The sequence below is a fragment of the Oncorhynchus gorbuscha genome, linkage group LG24 (genome assembly GCF_021184085.1).
Source record: "Oncorhynchus gorbuscha isolate QuinsamMale2020 ecotype Even-year linkage group LG24, OgorEven_v1.0, whole genome shotgun sequence".
Taxonomy (NCBI): domain Eukaryota; kingdom Metazoa; phylum Chordata; class Actinopteri; order Salmoniformes; family Salmonidae; genus Oncorhynchus; species Oncorhynchus gorbuscha.
In genome coordinates, this window is record NC_060196.1 from 23,136,776 (window position 1) to 23,150,805 (window position 14,030).

A 14,030-nucleotide genomic window follows, 5' to 3' on the forward strand; every position below is an offset into this window, starting at 1 on the left:
TTTTCCTATTTTGTTGCCTTGCATAACTATTCACCCCCCCCCAAAGTCAATACTTTGTAGAACCATCTTTTTCAGCAATTACAGCTGCAAGTCTCTTGCTCAAGCTCCTTCAAGTTAGATGGGTTCCGCTGGTGTACAGCAATCTTTAAGTCATACCACAGATTCTCAATTTGATTGAGGTCTGGGCTTTGACTTGAATGTTTCCCCTTAAACCACTCGAGTGTTGCTTTAACAGTATGCTTAGGGTCATTGTCCTGCTGGAAGGTGAACCTCTGTCCCAGTCTCTAATCTCTGGAAGACAAACCTGTTTCCCTTAAGAATTTCCCTGTATTTTGTGACATCCATCATTCCTTCAATTCTTACCAGTTTCCCAGTCCCTGCCGGTGAAAAACATCCCCACAGCATGATGATGCCACCACCATGCTTCACTGTGGGGATGGTGTTCTCGGGGTGATGAGAGGTGTTGTGTTTGCGCAAGACATAGCGTTTTACTTGATGGTCAAAAAGCTCAATTTTAGTCTCATTTGACCAGAGTACCTTCTTCCATATGTTTGGGGAGTCTCCCACATGCCTTTTGGCGAACACCAAATGTGTTTGCTTATTTTTTTCTTTAAGCAATGGCTTTTTTCTGGCCACTTTTCCCTAAAGCCCAGCTCTGTGGATTGTATGGCTTAAATTGGTCCAATGGACAGATACTCCAATCTCCACTGTGGAGCTTTAAGCTCCTTCCGGGTGATCTTTGGTCTCTTTGTTGCCTCTGATTAATGCCCTCCTTGTCTGGTCTGTGAGATTTGGTGGGCGGCCCTCTCTTGGCAGGTTTGTTGTGGTGCCATATTCTTTCAATTTTTTTACAATGGGTTTAATGGTGCTCCGTGGTATGTTCAACGTTTCGGATATTTTTTTTATAACCCAACCCTGATCTGTTTGGAGAGCTCCTTGGTCTTCATTGTGGCACTTGCTTGGTGGTGCCCTTTGCTTAGTGGTGTTGCAGACTCTGCGGCCTTTCAGAACAGGTGTATGTATATATACTGAGATCACGTGACACTTAGATTGCACACTGGTGGACTTTATTTAACTAATTATGTGACGTCTGAAGGTAATTGGTTGCACCAGATCTAATTTAGGGCTTCGTAGGAAAGTGAATACATATGCACGCACCACTCTTACATTTTTTATTTTTTATTTATTTTTTGAAACAAGTTATTTTTTCATTTCACTTCACCAAGTTGGACTATTTTGTATATGTCCATTAAATGTAATCCAAATAAAAATCTATTTAAATTACAGGTTGTAATGCAACAAAATAGGAAAAATGCCAAGGGGGATGAATACTTTTGCAAGGCACTATACCTCAATTACCTCGAACTAACCGGTGCCACCACACATTGACTCTGTACCTATGTGTTTCACCTGTGTTTGTAATTGTCTTCACCCACCTCCAGGTGTCACCTGTTTTCCTCATTAGTCCCTGGGTACTTATTCCTGTGTTGCCAGTTCGTCTTGTCAAGTCAACCAGCGTGTTATTTCCTTGCTCCTGTTTTGTCCTTTTCTCTGTTTTTGCTATTCCTCCCGGTTTTGACCCTTGCTTGCCTTGACTCTAAACCAGCATGCCTGACCATAATGCCTGAGCTGACCTCAAGCCTGCCTGCCACCCTGTGCCTCCTGGACTCTGACCTTGGTATGATCTTTTGCCTGCCCATGACCATTCTCTTGCCTGCCCCTTGGAATATAATAAATATCAAAGACTCAAACCATCTGCCTCCTGTGTCTACATCTGGGTCTCGCCCTGTGCTCTTATTGTACCGGTACCTCCTGTAAATAGTCTCGCTATTGTTATTGTACTGCTGCTCTTTAATTACTTGTTCCTTTTATTTCTTATTCTTGTTTTTTTAGCTGCATTGCTGGTTAGGGGCTTGTAAATAAGCATTTCACTGTTAAGGCCTGTTGTATTTGGCGCATGTGACTAAGATTTGATTTGAATTCATATCATAGGCCTAATCTTGCACACAACATAGCTGGATCGCCCCGTCCTGCCCCTAGGGGTCTGTGACGGTGCCACGTTGAAAGTCATTGAGCTCTTCAGTAAGGCCATTCTACTGCCAATGTTTGTCTATGGAGATTACATGGCTGTGTGCTCGATTTTTATACACCCGTCAGCAACGGGTGTGGCTTAATTAGCCGAATCCACCCATTTGAAGGGTGTCTACATACTTTTGTGTATATATAGTGTAGCTAGAGGCTAGAGCTGAACCGGCTGTGGTAGCTAGCTATCTAGCTAGTTCATTCACTTCAGACAGAACTTCAGAAAAGAGGGGATGAAACATAAGCTAACTCAATTTTTGGGGGGGTGAAAAGTTTTTGTATTTTAAAGGAACTCACTCCAGCTTTATACTTAATTTTTAAAGTTGTAATACTGGAATGCACAAGGTGCACTTTCGAAATTTGGTAATGCATAATTAGTTCCTCTTGTCATTGCATACATTAGAGAGCTATTTCTAACCTGTCAGAAATGTCCAGATGAACTACCCCATGTCAGCTAGTTTTATTACTTAGGTTTTTTATCACATAAGTAGTATTGTTATTTTTTCGTCACTCACATGAATACACATTAGACATGGCAAAATGAATATAATTGCAAGAAAATGAGCTTTAAACTATACAATTTTCTTTGCATCCAATGACAAAATGTGTAGAATTGCAGGAAATAAGCTTTAAAATTGCTAAATACTCTCCACCAAGAAGAGGGGTGTCAATAGTTTGTGTCATGAACAGTGCTATAGCCCATAGAAATAGACGTGGAATGCGTGTACAGGGGGGCACGGGATTTTGGAAGTGGGGCCCTGAGTGCATCACAATGCACTAATAAAACTGGGGGGGGGACAAATGCAATTTCAGAATGTGGTGGGGTTATGTCGTCCCCCCCCAGTGTAAGTTGCGCCCCAGGTTCTGAAGCCTGACATCATGGTTTGAGTATGCCAAGCAAAAACATATGCTGGCAGCCCAGCAATAGACCAGTTATTTATGTTACAGTCGACTTAACCCGTGAGTTCCACCCATCAAACCAAAACCTAGGAACATCAAGGATCGCTCACCACCTTTACTAACCCCCCCTCTGATGAATGATGGCTTTCCTCAGGAAGACACATATGCAATGTATCAAATCAAATCACATTTTATTTGTCACATGCCCCGAATACAACAGGTGTAGACCCTGGTGTGAAATGCTTACTTACAAGCCCTTAATCAAAAATGCAGTTCAAGAAATAGAGTTAAGAAAATATTTACTAAATAAACTAAAGTTGAAAGTAAAATAAAAAGGAACACAATAAAATTACATAACAATAACAATGGGGGTACCTGTACTGAGTCAATGTGCGGGGGTACAGGTTAGTCTAGGTCATTTGTACTTGTAGGTAGGGGTAAAGTGACTATTCATAAATAACAAACAGCAAGTAACAGCAGTGTAAATACAGGGGGGTCAATGGCCATTTGATTAGCTGTTCAGCAGTCTCATAGCTCGGGGGTAGAAGCTGTTAAGGAGCCTTTTGGACCTAGACTTGGCGCTCCGGTATGTGGTAGCAGAGTGAACAGTCTATGACTTGGGTGACTGGAGTCTTTTACAAATTGTTTCAGAGGTCCGTGTGAAAAAGTGCTAATGAAGCAAGTAAAGACGTTATATAATTTGTTCTCATGTTTGTGGACATCAGACACAGCTGTATTTTTTCTGATCAGTAATGTGTGTGCTATGGTACTGGCACAGTGAAGTGTGTAAAAATGTAATGAATGATTCAAAATGTTGCATAATTGTAAGTAGAGAAGTGTTAAATTCATATGTTTTGTTTGGATGTAATACTTCTCCTCACTTCTTTCGAAATACTTTTCATCTATTTTGGAGCGTGTCATTTCAAGTGTTGCCTTCTGAAAAACTCTGTGCTCATAATAACATGTTTCAAGACCAGTGAGCTACAAGCCCAGCAGTTCAGAAGTAGCCTAAAGAAGAAGAAGAAAAGAGTCCTGCCCTTTCTGAAGATTTCCTGTTTCATGAAAGTGCATACATACTGTCTGACTCATATGCGGCAAATTCTGACTGCACTATTTACTTTAACCCCGGGTTCCTTGAGACGCATGAGAGCAACAGGCAGACGGAAAAATCAATCCGAAGAACGTCTCGAATTAAAGTCTGGATATTTACTATAATCAAGCTGCTAGTAAATGAAAAGAAGAGTAGTTTGTAATCCGTCTTTAAATGGAGCTACTTCGGTTTTCTGCTTTCTGGTGTGGAACGTTACTCTTTGGTAGTGTTCTGCTAGAACAGATGGGTGAGTTCAAACGTTGTTTCAAGTAGCCTATGAATGTTGGTGGTTGGCTATAGTGTTATCGTTGGCTTGAAGTAATTATGGAAACATGTACGAGGTTATTGACCGCTAGTAACATTGACACGTGTTTCTGTTTCCCCAAAGTATAACTTCTAATTGCCATTCAGTTTTTTTGTAGCAGGTGGTCAAAAATAATCCAGCTCTAAATTTTGGTGGAAGGCAAAATGTTCACCTGATTTGAGCTAAAACTCGCAAATATATTGATTGGCTTGTAATGCGAATTTGAATGCATAGTAGTTAATATATGCAAATTACGCATTCAGTGTTGTTCAATGTCAGAAACTCAGGAACTGTGGTACATTTATACCCACATCCAAATGTTTTAATAAAGTGGGGATGGAATGATTGTATGAGCATAATGACTAACTACTTAGTGTTTTCCAAGAGGAAAACATATCCGAAAATAATTTGAGTGTGCCATGATGTTTCTGCTAAGGGGAAGTAGGCCTATGTATTAACGTGCTTGCTTAACACAGTGGGAGGAGGTTTAGCTACACCACCTGTTGCAGTAGAAAACATGCATGGTGGTCCTTTTCATTCTTATGTACATTGTTGATACTGGAAGTGGGTATTACATTTGGTCTATCATTTGCAAGGTAGACGCATCATAAATTGTCATCTATTTGCCCCTGTCTCCAACTCCAGCCCAGTCCCAATGGCACCAAACAGAGTTGGTTTCTTATAATCCTCTCTCCCCCACATCTGCAATTATATTTTGCCATGGGTGACAATTAACAGCATTCATCCCCACCATAGCCCGTCTCCTTGGGCTTAAATGGCATACTTTTTGAGAGGAGTCTATCTCATGATATAATGACTTTTCACTCCACAACCTCTCTCTCTCTCTACCACCAGCTCTCAGCCCAAGATAATTCTTATCCATTCTGTTATAACTCTATAACAGACTACAATCTTCACCTCAGGCCAAATTCTAAATTGTACACCTCTGCAGTACTTAATCTTAATGTCTTTATTGGTTTGTTTCAAATGGATCAACTCAGACATGTACAGTACACCCTAAAAACAGGAATAACAGAATATAGCCTAATATCCGTCTGCAATATCCTGACACCATGGATACTTCACTGTCTATACTGCTGTGTGAATGCTGCCACCTGCAGTGCACGTGGCTTCACTAGATCTGTTCCAGTTACTCTGGTTTTCAGACGTGCAGGTTGTATGTCTGTTGCTTCAAGCCACAGCTCTACTCTCACCTGCAGATTGTGAACATGCAGCCACAGTAGGCTTTATGTCCTGGAGCAGAAGTACAACATTTTCTCCTAAATCAGTAACCTTGATATTCTCTAACAAGGAGTATACTGCTGCACTGTGAGTAAGTTGAAGGGAAGAGAACCTCATTTGCTCTCTCTCCTGTGCCGACTTTAGAGAGAGGGGTGATTGTTTTGACATGGCTGGTCACATGACCTGACAAAGTGGCTTAATCAGGTTCGCCCCCTCGCCAGCCGGTCCAATACCCTGGAGACCCAGGCTGCATCTAAAATGGCGCCCTATTCTCTATATAGTGAACTACTATTTATGAAATAGGGTTCCGTTTGGGACACATCCTCCCTCATTTCGCTTGGCTGAACTCGGCTCTCTGCGACGGAAATTCTTCAAGAGGAAATCCTTGAGCTGCACATGCAGACAGGCCCAGTTAACGGCCAATAACCCACTTTCACTATCGGTTGTGTCACGAGGACACTGCTGATGCAAGTAACAGGTTGAACTTTCTCTTCCTATGTGTGCAGTCTGTCACACTTAGATTTGGTGTGGTTGTGTGGCAGTGACGTCAATTCAGTCTGTGAGATCTCTCCCTCCTTCATCTCTTTTTACTTCATTTCACCTCATCTCTGTTTTAGCTATTAAGAGCGCCTGATTTCGGGTCAGGTTCTGTTTTTATTCATGCTAAAGACACGCTGGTAAAGGTCTGGAAGGAGAGCAAATGAGAAAGAAGGAAGTGATGTGGTGGTATTCTCTCTCTCTCTCTCGCACACAAATACACACTCCAACATTATGTCCTAGTCTTTGATATTCACAAAGTGAAATGGCAAGAAACAAATTCGCAAATTGACTGACAGATCTACTGATGTTCATTGTTCCCTTTCTTTGTTTTTAGTGTCTTAGTAGAGATGACTATCATACACAAACAGGGACACATCCCACCACGAACTCCCCGTGGGAAGTTAAGTCTGAACACGACCATGGTAGACGGATGGCACCGCGGAATGTGCTGATTGTTCACGGCAGAATTTAGGCCCTGGGAAAATAGTTTACATATGGTGGAAAAATGAATGTACATGTTAAATTGAAATGAATGGATTGGAGAATGAATGTTAAAAAAAAAAATAATGTACCACTTATTTAAACAACTGTCTCTTGGAATAACTACACTTAGCTACATAGTACCGAAAGGAACATTCGTTTTTGTCTTTCACATATTATTTTCAAAGTGAAATTGCCAAGTCTCTCAGTAATGATTACATTCCTTCACGTAGTCTGGACTGAGATATGAGGTTAAGGTTTCACTGTACTCGCGGATGTTCAACAGACCATACTTTTCCAGTGTAGGAAATGTCCATATTAATATATCAGATGGGAAAGTTCACCTTTCTGGTGTTTGTGGCCTTTTTGTTTGTCTGTGTAATTGGAGGGAAATGTCCGTTTCCCAAGTCGAGCAAAGTTATCATCTTTGTTTAGGTTTAATAAAGTTTAGGCCCATATAACAACAATCAAAGGCCGGGGTTCAATACAAAACTGTGCTATATAGTGCGCTTGACATTTAAAGGTAATTGAGTCAACATCTGCAACATTTACCACGATCAAATTAAAATCCCGGTCAAAGTCTTGTATTTTTAGACCCTCAGAGAGTGAACTGTGCTCATTTGTAATAGTGAAATGTTTTCTTATTTAGAACCCTTATTTAACCAGGTATGTTGACTGAAAACACATTCTCATTTACAGCGATGACCTGGGGAATAGTTACAGGAAGAGGAGGGGGAATGAATGAGCCAATTGGAAGCTGGGGATGATTAGGTGGCCATGATGGTATGAGGGCCAGATTGGTCATTTTTCCAGGACTCCGGGGTTAACACTCCTATTCTTACGATAATTGCCATGGGCTCTTTAGTGACCACAGAGAGTCAGGGCACCCGTTTAATGTTCCATCCAAAAGACAGCACCCTACACAGGACAATGTCCCCAATCACTGCTCTGGGGAATTGGGATATTTTTTAGACCCGAGGAAAGAGTATATCCTACTGGCCCTTCAACACCACTTCCAGCAGCATCTGGTCTCCCATTCAGGGAACAACCAGGACCAACCCTGTCATGCAGGTGAAAGAGGACCCAAAAGCGACTTAACTGAAACAGAGTTTATTCAAGTCCAAACAGGGAATAACAGACATCCTCTAGTCTGTAGAGGGGAATAACAGGAGAAGCGGCCACAGACTGCAGGTCGCTTCGGGTAGGCGCAGGCCGTAGTTGACAGAGACACCTGCTCACACGCAGCATCTGATGAAGGCAAAAAACACGACAGGACAGGGCGAAACACAATCACAGCACGGTGAATACTAAACAAGGAACCGACGGGACAGGAACGGAACACAAAGGAATAAATAGGGACTCTAATCAGGGGAAAGGATCGGGAACAGGTGTGGGAAGACTAAATGATGATTAGGGAATAGGAACAGCTGGGAGCAGGAACGGAACGATAGAGAGAAGAGAGAGCGAGAGAGTGAGAGAGGGAGGGGGAGAGAGAGGGATAGAAAGAGGGAAAGAACCAAATAAGACCAGCAGAGGGAAACGAATAGAATGGGGAGCACAGGGACAAGACATGATAATAAATGACAAACATGACAGTACCCCCCACTCACCGAGCGCCTCCTGGCGCACTCGAGGAGGAATCCTGGCGGCAACGGAGGAAATCATCGATGAGTGAACGGTCCAGCACGTCCCGAGACGGAACCCAACTCCTCTCCTCAGGACCGTAACCCTCCCAATCCACTAAGTATTGGAGACCCCGTCCCCGAGAACGCATGTCCATGATCTTATGTACCTTGTAAATAGGTGCGCTCTCGACAAGGACGGGAGGGGGAGGGAAGACGAACGGGGGTGCGAAGAAAGGGCTTAACACAGGAGACATGGAAGACAGGATGGACGCGACGAAGATGTCGCGGAAGAAGCAGTCGCACAGCGACAGGATTGACGACCTGGGAGACACGGAACGGACCAATGAACCGCGGAGTCAACTTACGAGAAGCTGTCGTAAGAGGAAGGTTGCGAGTGGAAAGCCACACTCTCTGGCCGCAACAATACCTTGGACTCTTAATCCTGCGTTTATTGGCGGCTCTCACAGTCTTCCCCGCAGACAAAGGCAGACCGGTAATGAAGTCTAAGGCGATGTGAGACCATGGTCGAGAAGGAATGGGGAGCGGTCTGAGACGACCGGCAGGAGGAGAGTTACCCGACTTAGTCTGCGCGCAGTCCGAACAAGCAGCCACGAAACGGCGCGTGTCACGCTCCTGAGTCGGCCACCAAAAGCGCTGGCGAATAGACGCAAGAGTGCCTCGAACACCGGGATGACCAGCTAACTTGGCAGAGTGAGCCCACTGAAGAACAGCCAGACGAGTGGAAACAGGAACGAAAAGGAGGTTACTAGGACAAGCGCGCGGCGACGCAGTGTGCGTGAGTGCTTGCTTAACCTGTCTTTCAATTCCCCAGACTGTTAACCCGACAACACGCCCATAAGGAAGAATCCCCTCGGGATCAGTAGAAGCCACAGAAGAACTAAACAGACGGGATAAGGCATCAGGCTTGGTGTTCTTGCTACCCGGACGGTAAGAAATCACAAACTCGAAACGAGCGAAAAACAACGCCCAACGAGCTTGACGGGCATTAAGTCGTTTGGCAGAACGGATGTACTCAAGGTTCTTATGGTCTGTCCAAACGACAAAAGGAACGGTCGCCCCCTCCAACCACTGTCGCCATTCGCCTAGGGCTAAGCGGATGGCGAGCAGTTCACGGTTACCCACATCATAGTTGCGCTCAGATGGCGACAGGCGATGAGAAAAATAAGCGCAAGGATGAACCTTATCGTCAGACTGGAAGCGCTGGGATAGAATGGCTCCCACGCCTACCTCTGAAGCGTCAACCTCGACAATGAATTGTCTAGTGACGTCAGGAGTAACGAGGATAGGAGCGGACGTAAAACGTTCTTTTAGAAGATCAAAAGCTCCCTGGGCGGAACCGGACCACTTAAAACACGTCTTGACAGAAGTAAGAGCTGTGAGAGGGGCAGCAACTTGACCGAAATTACGAATGAAACGCCGATAGAAATTAGCGAAACCTAAAAAGCGCTGCAACTCGACACGTGACCTTGGAACGGGCCAATCACTGACAGCTTGGACCTTAGCGGAATCCATCTGAATGCCTTCAGCGGAAATAACGGAACCGAGAAAAGTAACGGAGGAGACATGAAAAGAGCACTTCTCAGCCTTTACGTAGAGACAATTCTCTAAAAGGCGCTGTAGAACACGTCGAACGTGCTGAACATGAATCTCGAGTGACGGAGAAAAATCAGGATATCGTCAAGATAGACAAAAACAAAAATGTTCAGCATGTCTCTCAGAACATCATTAACTAATGCCTGAAAAACAGCTGGCGCATTGGCGAGACCGAACGGCAGAACCCGGTACTCAAAATGCCCTAACGGAGTGTTAAACGCCGTTTTCCACTCGTCCCCCTCTCTGATGCGCACGAGATGGTAAGCGTTACGAAGGTCCAACTTAGTAAAGCACCTGGCTCCCTGCAGAATCTCGAAGGCTGATGACATAAGGGGAAGCGGATAACGATTCTTAACCGTTATGTCATTCAGCCCTCGATAATCCACGCAGGGGCGCAGAGTACCGTCCTTCTTCTTAACAAAAAAGAACCCCGCCCCGGCCGGAGAGGAAGAAGGCACTATGGTACCGGCGTCAAGAGACACAGACAAATAATCCTCGAGAGCCTTACGTTCGGGAGCCGACAGAGAGTATAGTCTACCTCGAGGAGGAGTGGTCCCCGGAAGGAGATCAATACTACAATCATACGACCGGTGAGGAGGAAGGGAGTTGGCTCGGGACCGACTGAAGACCGTGCGCAGATCATGATATTCCTCCGGCACTCCTGTCAAATCGCCAGGTTCCTCCTGAGAAGTAGGGACAGAAGAAACGGGAGGGATGGCAGACATTAAACACTTCACATGACAAGAAACGTTCCAGGATAGGATAGAATTACTAGACCAATTAATAGAAGGATTATGACATACTAGCCAGGGATGACCCAAAACAACAGGTGTAAACGGTGAACGGAAAATCAAAAAGAAATAGTCTCACTGTGGTTACCAGATACTGTGAGAGTTAAAGGTAGTGTCTCAAATTTGATACTGGGAAGATGACTACCATCTAAGGCAAACATGGGCGTAGGCTTGTCTAACGGTCTGAAAGGAATGTTATGTTTCCGAACCCATGCTTCGTCCATGAAACAACCCTCAGCCCCAGAGTCGATCAAGGCACTGCATGTAGCACCCGAACCGGTCCAGCGTAGATGGACCGACATAGTAGTACAAGATCTAGATGAAGAGACCTGAGTAGTAGCGCTCACCAGTAGCCCTCCGCTTACTGATGGGCTCTGGCCTCTTACTGGACATGAATTAACAAAATGTCCAGCAACTCCGCAATAGAGGCACAGGCGGTTGGTGATCCTCCGTTCCCTCTCCTTAGTCGAGATGCGAATCCCTCCCAGCTGCATGGGCTCAGTCTCAAAGCCAGAGGAGGGAGATGGTTGCGATGCGGAGCAGGGAAACACCGTTGATGCGAGCTCTCTTCCACGAGCCCGGTGACGAAGATCTACCCGTCGTTCTATGCGGATGGCGAGAGCAATCAAAGAGTCCACATCTGAAGGAACCTCCCGGGAGAGAATCTCATCCTTAACCACTGCGTGGAGTCCCTCCAGAAAACGAGCGAGCAGCGCCGGCTCGTTCCACTCACTAGAGGCAGCAAGAGTGCGAAACTCAATAGAATAATCCGTTATGGACCGTTCACCTTGGCATAAGGAAGCCAGGGCCCTAGAAGCCTCCCTACCAAAAACTGAACGGTCAAAAACCCGAATCATCTCCTCTTTAAAGTTCTGGAACTTGTTAGAGCAATCAGCCCTTGCCTCCCAGATAGCTGTGCCCCATTCTCGAGCCCGGCCAGTAAGGAGTGAAATGACGTAAGCAACCCGAGCTCTCTCTCTAGAGTATGTGTTGGGTTGGAGAGAGAACACAATCTCACACTGCGTGAGAAAGGAGCGGCACTCAGTGGGCTGCCCGGAGTAGCAAGGTGGGTTATTAACCCTAGGTTCTGGAGGCTCGGCAGGCCAGGAAGTAACAGGTGGCACGAGACGTAGACTCTGGAACTGTCCAGAGAGGTCGGAAACCTGAGCGGCCAGGTTCTCCACGGCATGGCGAGCAGCAGACAATTCCTGCTCGTGTCTGCCGAGCATGGCTCCTTGGATCTCGACGGCAGTGTAACGAGCGTCTGAAGTCGCTGGGTCCATTCCTTGGTCGGTTCCTTCTGTCATGCAGGTGAAAGAGGACCCAAAAGCGACTTAACTGAAACAGAGTTTATTCAAGTCCAAACAGGGAATAACAGACATCCTCTAGTCTGTAGAGGGGAATAACAGGAGAAGCGGCCACAGACTGCAGGTCGCTTCGGGTAGGCGCAGGCCGTAGTTGACAGAGACACCTGCTCACACGCAGCATCTGATGAAGGCAAAAAACACGACAGGACAGGGCGAAACACAATCACAGCACGGTGAATACTAAACAAGGAACCGACGGGACAGGAACGGAACACAAAGGAATAAATAGGGACTCTAATCAGGGGAAAGGATCGGGAACAGGTGTGGGAAGACTAAATGATGATTAGGGGAATAGGAACAGCTGGGAGCAGGAACGGAACGATAGAGAGAAGAGAGAGCGAGAGAGTGAGAGAGGGAGGGGGAGAGAACCAAATAAGACCAGCAGAGGGAAACGAATAGAATGGGGAGCACAGGGACAAGACATGATAATAAATGACAAACATGACAAACCCTGCTTCGCATCAGAGGCAATCCAGCAGTGCGATGGGTGGTAATGCTGCTGGCATGAAGCAAAGTGCTGCAGTAAAGAGTGAACATATTGGATGAGATGACACTTGAGTGACCTAAATGAACCAACTAGTGACTGCCTCAAATAACCATATCCCTTTTTGTAAACTATCAACCTAACATGTCTTTCCCCCTATCTCTTTGTGTCTCCACCCCAGGGCCCTCGTCAATGAACATGCTGAAGCTGAAGCGTCTGTGTAAGTTCTGTGACGTGGAGTCTACCAGCTGCGCGGGCACAGGGAGCTGTATGGCCGACTGTAGCATCACATCCATCTGCCCCCATCCAGAGGATGTGTGTGTCAGCATCTGGTGAGTGACTACAGCACCCCTCATCATCTCTCGTTGAGAGCTGGAATGACCTTTTAAACTTGACCTTAGGAGAGCAGTAGTAGTGGGTTCAGTGACACAATTCTACCATGTTAGTGAGTGACAGAGCGGAAATTCGTAATCTTGCTCGGTGATTTGTCATTTAAAAACTATATTTGCTGTCAACAAGGTTTAACTAAGTAGCCAAACCCAAAAGTGCCCCACCCACTAACCCAAATATAGTTGCGAAATGTGAATGTTAAAAAAGTAGAGAACTAGATTTGGCCTCCTGTGTTATGCAGGTGAATGAGGACCCAAAAGTGACTTAACAGAAACAGAGTTTATTCCAGTCTTTAACAAAAACGATAATCCTGGATACTATCACAGGTAAAGTCCAAACAGGAAAACTGAAACCCTCTAGTCAGAAGAGGGGAACAACAGGAGATGCGACCACAGACTGCAGGTCGCTTCGGGAAGGCGCAGGCCGTAGCTGATATAGACACCTGCTCACACGCAGCATCTGAAGAAGGCAAAAACACGACGGAACAAGAACACAGCACAGCAAACATCAAACAAGGATCCGACAAGGACAGACGCAGAAACAGAGGGAGAAATAGGGACTCTAATCAGAGGGCAAAATAGGGAACAGGTGTGAAAGAGTAAATGAGGTAGTTAGGAGAATGAGGAACAGCTGGGAGCAGGAACAGAACGAGAGAGAGAGAGAGAGAGAGAGAACCTAATAAGACCAGCAGGGGGAAACGAATAGAGGAAGCACAAGGACAAGACATGACATGACAGTACCCCCCCACTCACCGAGCGCCTCCTGGCGCACTCGAGGAGGAACCCTGGCGGCAACGGAGGAAATCATTGATCAACAAACGGTCCAGCACGTCCCGAGAAAGAACCCAACTCCTCTCCTCAGGACCGTAATGGGAGACGATGAAGAGGGAATCTAGGGCAATAACTCTTATAAAAATGAGACACGGGTAGAGAACTATAAGCGTTAGAGCAATCAGGACCAAACAGGCCAGGAGAGTAACTAGGGACAGACTGAGACACAGCAAGGCTAAGACCAGGAACAGGAGAGAGGCGGTGGCTGTGGACAGACTGAGACACAGCAAGTGCAGGAGCAGGACCAGGAGAGATGCGGTGGCAGGGGACAGACTGAGACACAGCAAGGGC

The 14,030-nt window shown here is 45.7% G+C and overlaps 1 protein-coding gene across 1 annotated transcript in view; it reads left to right on the forward strand.

Moving 5' to 3' along the window:
* The first annotated feature begins 3,976 nt into the window (after positions 1 to 3,976).
* LOC124013252 (TGF-beta receptor type-2-like) overlaps positions 3,977 to 14,030 on the forward strand; it is a 30,151-nt gene continuing 20,097 nt past the window's right edge. Inside the window, exons 1-2 of the mRNA XM_046327512.1 lie at positions 3,977 to 4,319; positions 12,701 to 12,851. Coding sequence (XP_046183468.1) covers positions 4,247 to 4,319; positions 12,701 to 12,851 — 224 coding nt within the window. The 5' untranslated portion in view covers positions 3,977 to 4,246. The remainder of the gene's footprint in view (positions 4,320 to 12,700; positions 12,852 to 14,030) is intronic.